The sequence below is a fragment of the Oryza brachyantha genome, chromosome 12 (assembly GCF_000231095.2).
Source record: "Oryza brachyantha chromosome 12, ObraRS2, whole genome shotgun sequence".
In the NCBI taxonomy this organism is placed as follows: domain Eukaryota; kingdom Viridiplantae; phylum Streptophyta; class Magnoliopsida; order Poales; family Poaceae; genus Oryza; species Oryza brachyantha.
In genome coordinates, this window is record NC_023174.2 from 14,641,687 (window position 1) to 14,659,378 (window position 17,692).

Genomic DNA, 17,692 nt, shown 5'->3' on the forward strand with positions numbered 1-17,692 from the left:
CACTGTTCTTTTTGTAGTATTATTCAAAGATAGTGTTGAAAAAAAAAATACATACATCCTTCTTGTTACTTCTACCAATATTATAACAATCTGATCTGCGAAGTGACAAGTGAGAACTAACAACTAAAGTGGAGCGGTGAGGCGAATAGAATTGTTTTATGCATCGTGTTATCCTTTCAAGAACCAATAATGGAGTTATATACTGTTGGTATATTGTGGCTATCTTGCTGTTAACTTGTTAGGCATCATATTTCTTTGCTTTAGTGGGAGACTGTTGCTGTCACAAGCGTACTGGAGGAGGACCACCTGTACTTTTTAGGTAGTCTTTTGCTGGAAGATGGAAGCTGAGTTCTTGCCATCTTGCTTTCCCTTCCTTTGTGCAAGTGTGATGATGATGTTAACATTGGGATGGATGCTTTATTGGGGATAGATAGAGCTTACATTTGATACTAGTCAACTTGATCAAGATAGAAAAGGAGAGGCACCTAGCTTCCTTCCACATACTTAACCATATCTGCAGGGGGCAGTACCCAACATGTGTCGCTTTCATCAAGATATGTAGATCTATATGCATTTTTCAAGCACAATTTGTCAGGGACCCATTGGTATCTAGTTCTTTTGTTTGTGCAAACCTCTTTCTGTTCATATTTGATCATTACTAGGGGGAGGTCTTTGTTTTTGTTCCTGATCACTGCTTTTCTCTGGCCTAAACAGGAACACATCACTTGTTTCCCCTGTTACAAGTGCTATACTGATGTCACTTGAGGTACCAACTAGTTCTCAATAATTTATCTTGTTGCAATGAGCTCCAATTCAGCTCCTGCATTCATTGGTTTACAGTTGAGAGTTCAGTAATCTGAATGTGAAGTGAGAAATCTTATTTGTTCAGATATCTCTTTCTTCAAAGGGAGGGCAACAGGCAACTGCATAGCTTCTCCCAAACTGATTGGACATGTACTGGAATCCACTCCATGTGAGAAATGAGCAAACCTTTTTCCAACAGTCAGCAAATGAAGAGGATTAGCCATATCTCCTTGTCCAAAAGGTAAATAAAATTTCTTCTATGGGATTTTTCCTGTGATGATCACTGTTGTCTGCCATTTCATATACTGGATTGGTGACTCAACAGACATTGCACCGATGATAGCTGATTGCAGATAGTCATATAAAAAAGGGTTGCTCTTTGGATTATGTTTGGCCACAATAGCACCTATAGGCAGGGGCAGAACAAGGCCTAGAGCAGCTATGGCTGGAGCCCTAAGTCTAGATTCATAATCCCTTTAAAATAATGCAAAATTATCCTATATATTTTAAAAATAATTAACAATATATTAGCTTAGCCCTGCTGTTCAATTTTTGTTGGTTTCGCCCCTGCCTATAGGATCCTATAGGATACTTCTCTTGTATTGTCTAGAACGAGGAGAAAAGTGACATCTTTTGGCGACGTGCATGTTTAGTGCTGACAAAGTACAGAGAGTGGTTGACAAGATTGCAATAAAATTTTGGACTCAATCAGGCCTGCCTCCACAATGTTAACTCAATCTTATGTCCATATTAGCCGCCTGCCTTTTCGTGTGACACTGACCTCTCCTTTAAGGGTGCAGTTGTTGGGATTCAGAAGGATCTGAAAAACGTTGGACAGTAATTTTCAGTAGCAGTTACAGCTTACAAACTGTTGTCAGCAACTCCAAGTCTCCAACTGAAGTTCTCTTGATGCCCTTTTCTTATGCAGATGAAAACTGTGACGCATTTTTCTTATGCAGATTTTCTTGGCTTATCTGAACTCTGTATATCTGCATGCTGACGAGGTTAGCAGGTTGCTCAAGCAACTGAGCGTGGAGATGAAGACCGACAAAGTATGCGTAGGAGAAAAGGTTCATTGAAAAGACTCCCTTTTTTGTATGAGTCTGCCCAACTGTCTTTACTTCCTTTATGTTTTATTAAAGTTCTCCATAAGCTTGTTATCCTACATGCTGAATTTACATTTACTGGCGAATATATTTAAGTAAGGAAGCTCCCTTCTCTGATGACTGCCTTGAAAAGGCTTTACATACTGAATATAATATAAAGCTATCATTAGAAATTTAGCATGCATCTTAGATGTGGTCCTTTACTAAACACAGCCAGTTATTAACTATTTTAACAATAGCATGGTAATTAATAGAAGTTTAAGCTTGTCCTCATCTTCTCATTGTTAACAATTCGAGCTCCGGCTAGCTCGTGATTTGCTCGAAAGCTCTTTTGGGCTCAAAGTCCATAGCTACATCGATTAAAAAGCCCATAAGACTCGATGCTTGCAAATCTGTCAAAAGATTCAAGATGAGGTTCGTTTGCTGGGCTTTTAGGAAGATTTTGGACCTTCAGAAGTCAGAACTTGATAGTGTACTTGTGGGCACTGAAAATCAGAAAAAAGAGTAAAATAATTATTACATACCCAATATTTTGCTTATGCTTATAAGTCAAAATTTAAATTTTAAAACTTAACTTAGATTTTAGGTTTTCTCATCATAATTTATTTTACCGTTTTTTGCTTTTACAATGATAAGAACACATATGCAATGGTTTTATCTATAAATTTTTTCCAATATTTTATTTTGTTTATGTTTATTATAAGCGAAACGACGAGGAGTATTCAAAGGGAGGACTTTGGTATTTGGCAACTGGAAGTTAAGAAATAGATTTGGTGTCAAATAAATATCTTGAGGTACCATTGGATATAACATTACACATTCTATTCAGTTAGATTCAATGGTGAAAAATGATTTGAGTACTTTTTGTTGGACTAGAGCAAATCTATTTTAGCTATCATAGTCTACTTGTCACCATATGGATTTTGTGCAGAAACCTGCGTCCAATGGTGTCCAACCCAATCCTACATGGTTTTCTGCAGAAACCTTCATCCAATTTTATCCAAACCATCCGATATTCAGAAAGAAGCAGAGACCACCCGGGGCCGGCAGATGGCTGCCAGCGGCGTCGCCATCGGCATCGACAGCCCGCCGCCTTCGGCCATGTCGACGGCGCCGGCCTCGTCGACGCCCCACTCGAAGCACTGGACCAGCGCCGCCAGCGTCACACTGACAATGCGCATGGCCAGCCCCTCGCCTGGACACCGCCGCCGGCCGAGCCCGAACGGCAGCATGGGCGCGGTGGCCGCGCCGGCGTCCAGGAACCGCTCCGGCCGGAACTCCTCCGGCGTGTCCCAGACGTCGCCGTCACGGTGGATCGCCCACGCGTTGACGAGGATCATCGTGCCACGGCGGACGCGGAAGCCGGCCACCGTGCAGTCCTCCATGGCCTCGTGCGCCGGGATGACCGGGCCGACGGGCCGGAGCCGGAGGGTCTCCTTGACGACGCACTGCAGGTAGGGGAGGCTCGCCATGTCGGCCTCCTCCACCAGCCGCGCCGTGCCGACGTTGGCGTCGATCTCGGCTCGCACCTTCTTCATCGCCTCCGGGTGCGTCAGCAGCTGCGCCATCGCCCACTCGGTGGTCAGCGCCGTCGTGTCGGTCCCGGCGGACAGCAGCGACTGCACATCATGCATCATGTCAGTGCAGTCTACTCACCAAGATCACAATGGAGTCGAGCAACTGAGCAATGGCTACTCACCAAGACGATGCCCTTGACGACATTGTCGGTGTAGTGGTTTGGATCGGTTTCTTGCAGCGTGAGGAGGGCGTCGATGATGCCCTTCTTCTCCTTGTCTCCGTCGCCGGCGCCGCGGCTTCGGCGGTGGTCGTCGATGAGGCGGGCGACGAACGCGTCGCGCCTCGCTTGCAGCCTTCGTAGGGCGGCCACGACGCCGCGGAGACGGTCGACCCACCGCAGCGCCGAGAAGAAGTCCCCGAGGCTCGGCGCGCCGGTCGCCCTGAACGACTCCTCGATGATTTCCTGGAACCGGCGCGCGTCGCCGGCGTGGCGGCGCGCCGTCAGCGCGCGCAGCATCACGTTGAGCACCAGCTCGAAGAGCCTGGGCCGGAGCGTTACCGTGCCCCGCCCCGCGGTGCCGGCGCCGGCGTCGCGGAGCAGGCCGTTGACGAGGTGCGCGACCTCGGCGTGGCGGTCGGCGGCGAGCGCGGCGACGCGGGCCGCGGAGAAGAGCTCGGCGACGTGGAAGCGGCGGAGGGCGCGCCAGTGGTCGCCGAGGGAGGCCCAAACGATGGTGGTGTAGCCGTACCCGAGGATCTCCCCGGCGAGCAGCCGCGGCCTCCCCGCCAGCGCGGCGTCGCACGCCGTGAAGCACTCCTCCGCCGCGGCGTGCGACGACACCAGCAGCGCGCGCCGCGCTCCCAGCCGCAGCGACACAACCGGTGCCCCGACCCCGGCGGCGAGCGCCGCCAGCGACCGGTGCAGCGGCTTCGTCAGCAGGTGCAGGTGCCCGAGCACCGGGAGCGCCGGCGCGCTCGGCGCCGCGCCTCCCCGGCCGCGCCACCTCGACCACCACCGAACAAGAACGACACCCACCAAGAACAGCACGGCGATGCCGCCGACGCGCAGCAAGGTAGCGCCGCCGCCGTCCATGGGTACGTCGAGATCAGCCATCCGGCGAGATCCAAGATGCAATTCGTCGTGGAAGAACTCAAGTAAGTAGAGATCGTAATCGAGTCACCGATGAAGACGACCGGCGGTGGTCGCCGTGGTTGCGGTCCATGGCAGCTAAACTGACGTTTGGTGTACGTCGAACATACTATGCATGTGGCTGGCATGCGGCCACGACAGGCACATGGAGGAATCTTCTACCCAAGATTTGTGAAATGTTGGAATAATCATATATTGGAAGTTGAGGAGTGACATAAACTTGGAAATAATCTCTCACCTCATAGGCTAGTTTTTAGGATATAGAAAGGCTTCCTGTCAGTTGGGCCGGCGTCTTCCCAAAACAACCACAGGTGTGAGGCTTGTATGCGGAGGGAGTGAGCTTTGAACGGTCGTATTAGGCCCTAGTTAGTTCAAAATATTTTTCTACAAAACATTACATCAAATCTTTAGATATCTAAGAGCATCCCCACCGTTCATCTATCTCATGAAGATATGGATGACGAAATTTAGATGATCTCTTATGAATGCTCTAAATGAAGCATTAAACATAGATGAAACAAAAATTTAATAAACAATTATGGGAGAAATCACGAGATGAATCTTTTGAGCCTAACTAATCTCTGATTAGCCATAAGTGCTGCAGTAATCCGCATATACTAATGTCGGATTAATTATGCTCAAAATATTCGTCTTGTGTTTCCAGGCGAGCGGTGAAATTCGTTTTTTCATTCCTGTCCAAAAGTCTCAACCGACATCCGGTCAAACATCCGATGTGACATAAAAAAAATTCTTTTTCCCAACTGAACTAAAAACAAGTTATTTCAAATAACGTTGCATATTATAATAGTTTGTTTAATGATAAATCTAGTAATAATATTTTACGTGATCGATTTTTCTAATTCTTTTACTAGCAAAAGTATCCTTACGTTGTACCGGGTGAAGTTAATTTTTATAGTGTAAATTAAAATAAATTTAGTCTTTTATCGTGCGTCACCTACCCATTTCGTTGTGTATTGTTCGGTGGCACTCTTCGAAGACGTAGATGACAGTGGAGGGGGAGTCAACGCTCTGATTGAGAGCTAGGTTAGGCTTGAGAATATAATGTCCTTTTCGGTCGGTTTGGAGGAATTTTACAGGAATTTTGGAGAAATTGAACTGTTTACTCTGAAATTCTTGTGATCCAAAGAAGCCCTAAAAGTTTAAGTTATAAAACACATTTAATTATAATTATAGTCCAAGACTTGAGAGAGCGAGAGGGAGAGAGAGTCTAAACTAGGCCCATACATCCAAGATATTTTGCAGCTTTTTGATAAGAAGTTTCGTCTCTAAAATTAGACAATTAAGACGAATATGAGGCTAGTTTAAATCACGCTAGATGATCTAGGTGTTAGTACGGTACTACGGGCATATATATCAAGAGGATATCCCTTGAATCGTAGCATCGACACCTATATCGTAAAAAAAAAAAGAAACAATAATATTCTAACTTATATACCGATATTAAAGTTAAGAAAAATAAAAGAATGTAGTAACCCTTAATACTATTATAAAGAGATTCTGTGCTATACGTTATGGTGATGTCAGCAGCAGAGTCAGCTTTCTCTTTGTTCTTTTCATCCTCCCGTGCGACGCTTGGTCTGTTTTGTTTCTGTTTTTGGTTTGTCCGCGCCTATCCATCGTGGGCCTAGCGCAGCGCTCTTCCACCAGCAGAGGCAATGACAGGTCAGGCCCGCACGCAGGCGCATCGAGACCAAGGGCTGGCGGCAGGTTACCTTCACTAGGAGGCGGTCCGGGCTGTTTAAAAAGGCGTCGGAGCTCTCCATCCTCACCGGCGCAAGCCTCGCCGTCGTCGTCCTATCTGAGGCCCTCAGCGCATTCTGCTTCGGCGACCCGTCCGTCGACGCTGTACTCCATCGCTACGTGCCGCCTAACGCCGCCGTTACGACTGTCGCTCCTTCCATGTCTAGGGGGACCCCAGCGACGACGACCACCACTCCTTCCATGTCTAGGGGGACCCAGCGACGACGACCACCACCACCACGAGGAGTTGAGAAGGGCGGCGGAGGACACATGGTCGCAGGTCGCCGTGGAGAAGTCACTGTTGCGCGAGGTGGCGAAGAAGATCGCGGATGCGAAGACGGACAGGCAGTTCTGATGGGAGGCCGACGTGGAGGCGCTCGGGGAGGTATAGCTGCCGGAGTTCGCCAGGGTGCTCGAGAAGCTCATGGCCAACGTGCGCAGCCACGCCGACACCGGCTGTCCGGCCAGCCACAGCAGTAGCGAGGAAGACGCAATTGATGCACTCTATTCCTTAAATTAATTACGTACTTAATCGCGTTTAGTGCTTGCTTAATCAAACATGCCACTAGCGCTACTGATTGGTTCTGATTAAGTGATTCTATTTAGCCGAAGCAATTAGATCATCTGTTTCCATTGATCGCATCTTGGTAAAATTTCAGATATTTTTTTTTTGATTCGCTTATGATATTTTGGAAGGAAGTAGCGACCAATATCTTGATCAACAAATTTTTGGAAGGCATTTCTGTTGATCTGGATCATGGAAAAATATTTTATTTCAACCAAATTTTCTGCTTCATAATCGATTTGGATTATTCTCATATTATATATATATATATATTAATAGTGATCTGCTAGCGAAATTGTAGGTAGAAATTTAATGTGACGCAGGCGTGGGCCCCAGCTAGGTGGGACACACTTGTCAAGTAGCGTGAGTAGAGATGCAGCTGTGTGAGAAGCGGTTGGATCTTTGCAAAAGCAATCTAAAAATTAGCCACATCAGCTTATCAGCCTATAAGTATAATCAAGTGAAGTTGTTGGTTACATAAAGATACGGCGGAAATAAATGATAAATATTCAGTAGATTAATGATAAATATTCAGTAGATTATGCATACTACGGAACAAGGATTTGGCCGACAGATGTAGCATGCAAAAGACAAAATTCATGCCAATCAATGTCCAAATACTAAGCAAGTATTCTATCTGTTTCATATTATAAGATTCTATCTGTTTCATATTATAAGATTTTCAGGGTTTGTCGAGATTTATCCATCTAACATATGTGTCTAGATTCATTCACACATATACGAATTTAAGCAATGTCACAAAATCTTATAATGTGGAACGAGGGAATACTATATTTCCAAAGATTTTATTTATGTATGTATGTGCACAGAGGATATCTTATCGTAGTGTAACAATTTGCTAATTATTATAGCATGTCACACTCGTGAGGATTAAATAAAAATTGTTGCACAATTCAAAACAAATAGGACTACCGCATGTCCGCTCAACGGGATAAACAATTCAAGGCATCCTATCCCTCCAGAATGGCGACCGTCTACCCAGTGCCGCTACCCACTTCTAATAAGGTTGACCACACATGCCTTTTGCGTTACTCAGCCTCGGCGCCTTCTAGATCATGCCCTGGCCATGGGCTACTCCTCATCTTTGCCAGGTCCTCCTCTCCACCTCACCAACAGGCAAAAAGCGCCCCCTTTTGTTTTGCTTGCCTTCTTGAAACCTTGGGTTTTTTCATTTGCTTCCGGCGTGATTGCTTGTGGGCACTGCTAGAATTAGAAGCTCTATAGAGGCAATAGAAATTGATTGTGGGGATGATATGATTTGGGTTTTTAATTAGGAGTGTGGGGGATGTGGGTCAATGTTGATTCGGTCTAGGGTAAATCTTAGCTGTGGCATTGTGAAGCAACAAAAACTTCTCAATTGATGATATTTTGATGTTGTATGGTCCTGAGTTTCTATTTGAAGTTGTAATTTGTTCCATAGCACTAGAGTGTCTGTGAATTTGTGATCATGGAGGTTGCTGGAGCTCGCAAATGGGGGGAAAGTTTGGTCTTTTTAGATTGGTTGGCTTCTGTGGTTATATTTTTTATGCCATCCCTAAAGGAGGTTCCCGCGTGCTAGACGGAGGAAAATATGAATATTTGTTCAGTGCAATAAATTAGAATACAATGAAATTTTATATGAAATACTTTTTATTATTTATTAAGTGCAATAAATATATTTAGTAATTCCTTTTATTCTCGTGGCGAAGCACGGGCATTGTGCTAGTAAATATAAAATGTAGGTGAACTAAGATTAAAAGATAATAGTATTAAAAATATTTATATTTTAGAACGGAACGAGTAAAGTTAATTTCAGTTTTCAACATGAGTTTAGTAGGATTGGACTTAAATATGAAACCCATCTGCACCAATTTACGCAAAATCATCATATATTCAGGATTCAGATACAAGAGGCCGATACCACACTCTTGACAAACTCCCGCGGCCGGCACACGGCCGCCACCGGCGTCGCCATCGGCATCGTCAGCCCGCCGCCTTCCGCCATGTCGACGCCACCGGCTTCCCACTCGAAGCACTGGACGAGCGCCGCCAACGTCAGGCCGACAATGCGCATGGCCAGCCCTTCGCCGGGACACCGCCGTCGCCCGAGCCCGAACGGCAGCATGGGCGGCGCGGTCGCCGCGCCGACGTCCAGGAACCGCTCCGGCCGGAACTCCTCCGGCGCGTCCCAGACGTCGCTGTCACGGTGGATCGCCCATGCGTTGACGAGGATCATCGTGCCGCGGCGGACGCGGAAGCCGGCCACCGTGCAGTCCTCCATGGCCTCGTGCGCCGGGATGACCGGGCCGACGGGGCGGAGCCGGAGGGTCTCCTTGATGACGCACTGCAGGTAGGGGAGGCTCGCCATGTCGGCCTCCTCCACCAGCCGCGCCGTGCCGACGTTGGCGTCGATCTCGGCCCTCGCCTTCTTCATCGCCTCCGGGTGCGTCAGCAGCTGCGCCATCGCCCACTCGGTGGTCAGCGCCGACGTGTCGGTCCCGGCGGTGAGCAGAACCTGCGTACCATTGTCAGAGCACTTGGCAATTGATCGCAGCTGGCAAATGGATACTCACCAAGACGATGCCTTTGACGACATTGTCGGTGTAGTGGTCGGGATCGGTTTCTTGCAGCGTGAGGAGGGCGTCGATGATGCCCTTCTTGTCGTTGTCTTGGTCGTCGCCGGCGACGGCGCTGTGCCTTTGACGGTGGTCGTTGATGAGGCCGGAGACGAACGCGTCGCGCCTCGCTTGCAGCTTTCGTAGGGCGGCCTCGACGCCGCGGAGACGGTCGACCCACCGCAGCGCCGGGAAGAAGTCCCCGACGCTCGGCGCGCCGCTCACTGAGAATGTCTCCTCGACGATGTCCTGGAACCTGCGCACGTCGCCGGCGTGGCGGCGCGCGGTCACCGCGAGCAGCATCACGTTCAGCACCAGCTCGAAGAGCCTGGGTCGGAGCGTCACCGTACCTTCGCCGTCGCGGAGGATGCCCTCGACGAGGCACGCGACCTCGGCGTGGCGGTCGGCGGCGAGCGCGGCGAGGCGTGCCGTCGCGAAGAGCTCGACGCCGAGGAAGCGGCGGAGCGCGCGCCAGTGGTCGCCGTGGGAGGCCCACACGAAGGTGGTGTAGCCCAACCCGAGGATGTCCCCGACGAGCATCGGCGGCCTCCCCGCCAGCGCGGCGTCGCACGCCGTGAAGCACTCCTCCGCCGCGGCGTGTGTCGACACGAGCAGCGCCCGCCGCGCGCCCAGCCGCAGCGACACCACCGGCGCGCCGGCCCCGGCCGCGACCGCAGCCAGCGAGCGGTGCAGCGGCTTCTTCATCAGGTGCAGGTGGCCGAGCACCGGGAGCGCCGGCGGGCTCGGCGCCGCGCCGCCCCCGCCCCGCCTCAACATAACAGCAACGGCAGCAACCAAGAACAGACCGGCCACCACCGCCGACGCAGTGCCCGTGGCTACCTCCGGACCGGCCATCTGCCACGGCTCCGGCAAGAATTCTCAAGCAAGGGTGTCAACTGCTTCCTGGAGGTGGAGTGGAAATCAAGAAGAGAACTGACCATCACCGCCCAATCATCTACGCCGCCGGCTGCTGCCCGCGCATTGCTGAGGTCATTGTCAGCTCAACGAAGTCAAGCGGGCGTCGCCATCGAAGCTAGCCATGGCGTGGATGGAGGAATCGAGGGGAGGAGATAGGCGTGCCATCTGGCGCGCTCCCGTTGCCGTTGCCGTTCGTGCTGGAAGAACATGCGGCCAGCACGTCGCCACGAGAGCAGGATTCATCCAACCGTAAACCGTTCCGTCCCGCTGTATTGTTTTAGAGCTGAACAGGAAGTTTACTTATTTTTTTATAGATATTTAATAGTATGAAATTAGCTATTATAAAATTTAAAATCTACTTTGGAAAGATGTGATTATGAACTTTTACCTATAGTTTTTTTTCCTAAAAAAAACTACACCATTTAAATGTTGGGAAACACGTGCGCAAAAGGGAGAAAAATGCAGGGAATAAGGGGGAAAAGAACAGTCAAAAACCGTTTTTTTAATCGTGCAGAAAGCATTAGACACCCATTGACTCCCGGTAAAATCTGCTGTCTAACTGTTTTGCTGAAATTAGTATAAACGAAATGCTTTATTAATAATTAAAAAATAATTTGAAAAACTTTTATATTCTTACTCTTAGCAATCTAAAAGCAAAGTTTACATAAATTAGGTGGGAAACATAAATTAATTCTAAATTTAAGTTTTGTCTTATAAGTACAAGAATAAGCGAAAACGTAGTGCTAGTCTTTGCAAAATGTATAAAATTCAACAGGCTAAGGGTTCCATTGGAGCATGCCATCAAATTGATTGGATTACGTAGAAACAATTTCTCTAAAATTCTTATAATATTAGTTTTGATGTTCTACAAATGTCAGGGAGGGGGGGGGGGGTGTTGTCAGGCATAAAAAGGTGTAAAGGTACGTGAGGTATCACTCGCTCAGATTTCATAATTCATATCGTTTTTGATAAAAAAAACAAGGGTATATTCGTTGCTTTAACATTTCAACTACTCTTTTCTCTCTCCCTCTTTTTGGACAGGAGAACACAAAGGCATGACCAAGTAATTTAGGCCTGCTGAAGAAATAGAAGGATTCGGGCCTAAGGCCATGTTCGGATTTAGGTAGGTTATCTGGTGTAGAAAATATAGTAATATATTAGTACATGATTAATAATGTTAGTTATAAAAAATTATAAAATAGATTATATGGTTTTTAAAACAACTTTTCTATAGAAAATTTTTGAAAAAAATCGCTTAGTAGTTTGGAAAATGTACAAGCGTAAAACAAGAAAATCTGGCTTATTAGAGCAAGTTCAATAGTATAGCCAACTAGTAATTCTAATTTATATATAGCCAATCTAATAGCCAATTCATACAATAGTTATCTAAAAAACATATACTACTATATCCCACTGTCATACACACACTACGTCTTGGAGAGTCAGTGCTGCAGCTGACTACAAATCAAATCTATAGTCCACTGCTCTTTTCTCTAATATCTTATCTTACTAAAATATGTTTACAGTCAGCTTATAATGTTATTGTACCTGCTCTTAAACGAAAGAAACCAACGCGCATAAATACAAAAGGTTAGCACATACCATGCCCTTAGAAGAGTGCTGAAATTAAAAGTGAAGCCTGGTTGCATTTATATGCTGGGCCAAAAGGAGGAGTTTTTGGCCCAAAATTATCTGAGGCATCAAGTGAGGCCTTATAGACAATCTTAGTAATCTTGCACATGCCCTTGTGCTTATTATTATTATTATTATTATTATTATTATTATTATTATCTAAAATAGCGGCGTATGTGGTACCGTGAATCTTTTACTCCGTAAATAGATCAATTTCTGTCTACGAACATAGACACTGTACATAGAAATTGCTTTTCTTTTTTCAAAAATGGAGGGAACAGTTAGGACTGAGGAGAGAAGTGCTAACCATATAGTTAACTGTTAGGTCGAAACGATTATACAAAATGATTATTTGGCATGACAAACTAAGTCATATACTGTAACATTTTCAAGAAAAAAAGGAGCCCTAGAGACTTTTGAGCAGAGGCATCATCTCCACGCGCGGCAGGCACACGGCCGTGAGAGGCACGGCCATGGGCATGGTCAGCCCGGACCCCTCGCTCATGTCCACCTCCTCCTTCCCCACCCGCTCCCACCGGAAGCACTGGATCATGGCCCCCAGCGCCACCCCCACGGTCCGGACGGCGAGCCCTTCGCCGGGGCACTTCCGCCGCCCCATCCCGAAGGACATCATCCTCCACCGCGCGGCGTCGTCTCCGCAGCCCATGAACCTCTCCGGGATGAACTCCTCCGGTTCCTCCCACACACGAGGGTCTCGTTGCATAGAGTACACGTCCACCAGCACCATCGCCCCCCGCGGGACGACGACGTGGCCGGCGGCGGCGGCGACGGCGCAGTCTCGCGACGCCTCGTGCGGGACGAGGTGCGGGGCGAGCGGGTACAGCCGGAGCGTCTCCGCGACGACGCACCGGAGGTAGGGGAGGCGGCCGCCGGCGAGGTCGGACTCCTGGACCAGGCGGGAGTCGCCGACGGCGGAGTCGATCTCGGCCGTCGCTTTCCTGAGCGCCTCCGGGTTGTTGAGGAGGAGGGCCATCGCCCACTCGATCGTGCTTGCTGACGTGTCCGTTCCGGCTTGTAGCAAGCTCTGCATGCGCACGTGTTGGAGAAGATTAAAATTTGCATATTGACAGGCAGCTGGCGACAAATTTCAAAGTTTTTCAGCATTCCATAGTAAAATAGAAGTATAGTGGGACATTAGCATGGCTCAAATATTTGTTAAAGGTGACGTCAGAGTGAAAGATCATTACCACAAACATTAAATTAATCAATCAATGCTGAAGTGTGTACTACACATCAGATTGTTGACATTAAGGCTAGTGTGCTGCATCATCACTGACGACTAATGTCCTGCACGATAACTTTGCTTTCTGTTATATACTATAAACTAACACCAGTACCGTGCATTTTCTGTATTTTAATAGATGATTCCGTCAAAATTTTGTCATACTTTCGATCATGTATCTTATTTAAGAAATCTGTTCAAATATGTAAATCTAAGCTATAATTAAAACATACTTACTGATATATTCAATCACAACAAAATAAATAATAATTATATAAGTTTCTAAATAGGACGGATGATCAAACATAGGACGAAAAAAATCAATGGCATTTTAATAGATACTACCGTACACAGAAGAACTAACGTGTTTTCAAACTTGTACAGATATGGTCACATTGATTAATTATTAATTATAAAAAAACTAAATTATTGCCACTAATTTAATCAGCTCAATTCGGCAGTGCAGTACACATCGGCCTCATTTCGCGGTGATGAGATGGATGCACGCGCGACAACTTTTGCGCCGTCGGATTAAAAATCGACGGCTCCCACAACGTGCCCCCAAATTAATCACCATGTCTGAATCTGAACTACGGACAAATCATTTAAGCGGCGATCGGTGCAACCACCGCGTGACGTGACGAACGCGATTTCATGGGAGTTCGCATGCGAGAGTTGGGATCGATCGCTTACCAAGCAGACGGTGCGGATGACGTCGTCGGAGTACGACTCCGGCGAGCTCTCCTGCTGCCGGAGCAGGTCGCCGACGACTGTCCTAGGCGGCGGCGGCGGCGACGGGGAGGTGGTGGTGGCGGTGGCGAGGTGGCGGCGTCTGTACTCGTCGATGATGCGCTGGCCGAAGTCGTGGCGCTCCTTGGCGATGCCGGCGAGCCTCCGGTTGACTCTCCCGAGGTCGAGCACCCGGAGGAACGGGAGGAAGTCCTGCCGGTTGGCCGCCCCCGCCGCCGCGAGCGCCGCCTCGGTCAGCGCCTTGAACCGGAGCACGTCGTCGTCCGCCATGCGCTTGCCGGCGACCATGGACATGATCACGTTGGCCACGAAGTCGTACGCCGCCGACTTCACGCTGACGACGACCGCCGACGCCGACGACGACGAGCTGCGGCGCCAGAGGCTGCCCGCCATGGCGCGCGCCTCGGCGTCGCGCGCGGGGGAGGTGGCGGCGAGGCGGCGCGCGCAGAGGGCGTGGACGGTGGCGACGCGGCGGAGGTGGCGCCACCGCGGGCCGTACCGGGCGGTGGCGATGGTGGGGCAGCCGTCGGTGAGCAGCCGCTGCGACGCGAGCCCCGGGCGGTCGGCGAGCGCGGCGTCGTGCGCCGTGAAGCACTCCTCGGCGACGGCCCGGGACGAGACGAACACCACCGGCCTGGCGCCGAACCGAAGGAGCAGGAGCCCGGAGCCGTCGCCGTAGCGCGCCACCAGCGCGGCGAGGGAGCGGTGCAGCGGCTTCTGGAGGAGGTGGAGGTGGCCGATGACGGGGAGGGCCGGCGGGCTCGGGATGCGCCGGCGGGCTCGGCCATTGGCGTTCTTGGGAGGAGCTTGGTAGGAGAGCAAATGGAAGAGCAGCCATGTGAAGAGGAGGAGAGAGGCCAAGGCCAGAGCTTGTGAGATCTCCATGGCCAAGTGAATGATGGCAATCTGCATGCGGGGCTCAATCTCAATATGGCTTGTGTTTATGTAGTAGGGTTCTGTTGGCCTTTGATGTGGTGTCAAAGATGCTATAGAATCTTGTTTGATCTCCTAAATCAGCGGTCGATTATTGTGCCGAATGAATTTTAATTACGTCATCGTAAGTGATTAAATCGAACATAAATTGGAGGATAGCTGAGTTGTAAATATCAGACATTTGCCCATTTATTAGACACCGGAACGAAGAGACCTTCAATTAAAGAGTAACTGAACTATAAGGTGTAAATAACAGACATTTGCCCATTTATTAGACACCGGAACGAAGGGACCTCCAATTGGAGAGTAACTGAACTATAAGGTGTAAATACCAGGCATTTGCCCATTCATTAGACACCGCAACGAAGGGACCTTCAATTAGAGAGTAACTGAACTATAAGGTGTAAATACCAGACATTTTCCTATTCATTAGACACCGCAACGAAGGGACCTCCTATTAGAGAATAACTGAACTATAAATTAACTTTCACCCAAATCTTATTGGTGGAGAAGTTGAACCAGAGAGACTAAGATAGAGAGTAGGGGATATATGAACGAAAAGTGAGAGATAAGTTGGTTCAATAATTTTAGAAAATACACCAAAAGAATAAATAGTGACATATATCGATTACCAATGAAATTATAATAGTATGGTTTAAAATAGGTGAATATTAACAATATTTTTATTATGGTGAATTTGTTATGGCATAATCCAATTATCTCCTTAAAAAAATGGGCAAATAAGGGCCCACAAAATTCGACACAAGGACTTAGCAATCTCGAAACTTTAGAGAAAAGAAAGAACTACTAATAGTTGTGTGTATACAACTTATAGTGTTCTGAGATAGTGGTTATATTTCTACGAAAGATTCTTAAAAAATAATAATAATGAAGGATAACTTTTCGTTTTAAGCTAATGGATATGGTTCACATCTATAACTGCATATCCATCTTACATCCTCTATATCTATAAATTCTAAACATAGCCAGGATAAGATATTTTCCCTTCATATTTTTTTTATATAACGCCGTTGACTTTTAGGATTACGTTTGACCATTCGTCTTATTCAAAATTTATATCCAAATATGCAAAATTATAATGCATACTTAAAGTTACTATAATAATAAATCATATTATAATAAAATAATTAATAATTATATAATTTTTTTAATAAGACGAATGATCAAATATAGACCTAAAAGTTAACGACGTTATATAAAAAAATATGAAGTCAACGGCGTTATATAAAAAAATACGAAGGGAGTACTTTAGCTAGAAATTCCAAACAAAATTGATGATTGCAAGCAAGAAATGGACGCGATGATCCCTGCATTATATATCCAGGAATGCATGCATTTCGATCGATCGTGCACGTGGGAAATGCTGACACTAGGGTTAGCACATATAAGTACCACACGTTTTCCATCTCGCACGTTTCTTTCAAGAGATCGAGATGCATACATTAATGAATGGTTAGCGCTTAGCCGCTTTTAGAACACTCCGTGTGTTGCGATGCGTGCGTGCACGCAGGCACCAGCTGTGTCTGATTCGGATCCATCTAGCTGATCGTGATCAGTCGGCGAGTGACGTGTACATGCCGACGTGGCATTGTCCATGCAGGGCCCCACCCGATGAAGAGTGCTACCCTCTCTGACCCGAATTGAGAGCGTGCAGTACCAAGGCTCACACGTCAATACTGCAGAGGATATGCATCCCTCTAACCCTATCCCTCTAACCCTGGTATCGTGGTAAAAATAGTTCCATTAGATCAGGCTATTAACTGATCTAAGGCTGCGTTTGTTAAGAAGATAGATAAGTTAACTTATCTGATACGAAAAAACGTAACAATAGATTAGTATATAATTAATTAATTATTAAAAAAATATGAAATAGACTAATGTGATTTTTTAAAGCAAATTTACTATAGAAAAGTTTTACAAAAAATACATCCTTTAGCAGTTCGGGAAGCGTGCGCGCGAAAAACGAGAGGGGTAAGTTATCATATCTTGCTGCCCAACGCGGCCTAACTTTAACAAAATAAGATGATCAATGTTAAGCGGCTGCAACTTTTATGTATGATGTGTCAAAGAAGCTACAAATCTAATATAATTTTACGCGTACATTTTTTAACTCATATTAATTAAATTAAAAGTGTGGTTTTATCAAACTATATGGCCATATAATCTGTGGTTACTTACCACATAAAAAAATCGTGTGATTTGTGAAATTTGGTGCATACTCTGTGAAATTTACTCCAATGCAAAATTGTCCTCGATCGGTGTACGGGGAACCTTGAAACAGCTGGCCATATGTTGCTACATTGCCCGCTGCCCAGAGATGGACTTTTGGTCTCAGCTTGACTCAGATCCGACCGTCCAATTGGACAACAGAATCAAGTGTGCATGAATGCCTAGCTGGCTCTAACTGTTTAACCCTAATAATTCTCTGCTCCTCAAGGATGAACACTTGAAAAAAAAAACGTCGCATCATTTTGCTTATCCGTAGGGCTTATTAGTAAGCAAAAAATAATTATGAGTAATTACTTTTGTATATGTACGTGTGTTCTTAGTAATTTAAAAATAGTTATCATAAAATAAACTATGATGAAAAAATTATAAAATCAAGACTAAGTTTTAAGTTTTAAATTTTAGTTTATAAGTATAAGCACGAGCATGGACGTAATTTAAGATGAATGC

General features: G+C 46.9%; 3 protein-coding genes across 3 annotated transcripts; all 3 read right to left on the reverse strand.

Annotated features, from left to right (window-relative positions):
* Positions 1-1,898: 1,898 nt before the first annotated feature.
* LOC102719728 (cytochrome P450 81Q32-like) lies at positions 1,899-4,724 on the reverse strand. The gene is made up of 3 exons (XM_006664618.3): positions 3,610-4,724; positions 2,945-3,529; positions 1,899-2,395 (listed from the first exon to the last, which is right to left on the reverse strand). The coding sequence occupies exons 1-3, from the start codon at positions 4,540-4,542 to the stop codon at positions 2,342-2,344; spliced, it is 1,572 nt and encodes a 523-aa protein (XP_006664681.3). The 5' UTR covers positions 4,543-4,724; the 3' UTR covers positions 1,899-2,341.
* A 4,043-nt stretch (positions 4,725-8,767) lies between these two features.
* Positions 8,768-10,426, reverse strand: LOC107305379 (cytochrome P450 81Q32-like). The gene is made up of 2 exons (XM_015842855.2): positions 9,478-10,426; positions 8,768-9,419 (listed from the first exon to the last, which is right to left on the reverse strand). Exons 1-2 carry the CDS (start codon positions 10,372-10,374, stop codon positions 8,805-8,807), a joined length of 1,512 nt encoding a protein of 503 aa, XP_015698341.2. The 5' UTR covers positions 10,375-10,426; the 3' UTR covers positions 8,768-8,804.
* A 1,848-nt stretch (positions 10,427-12,274) lies between these two features.
* On the reverse strand, positions 12,275-14,989 carry LOC102720011 (cytochrome P450 81Q32-like). The gene is made up of 2 exons (XM_040529576.1): positions 14,006-14,989; positions 12,275-13,114 (listed from the first exon to the last, which is right to left on the reverse strand). Exons 1-2 carry the CDS (start codon positions 14,972-14,974, stop codon positions 12,476-12,478), a joined length of 1,608 nt encoding a protein of 535 aa, XP_040385510.1. The 5' UTR covers positions 14,975-14,989; the 3' UTR covers positions 12,275-12,475.
* Positions 14,990-17,692: the final 2,703 nt, after the last annotated feature.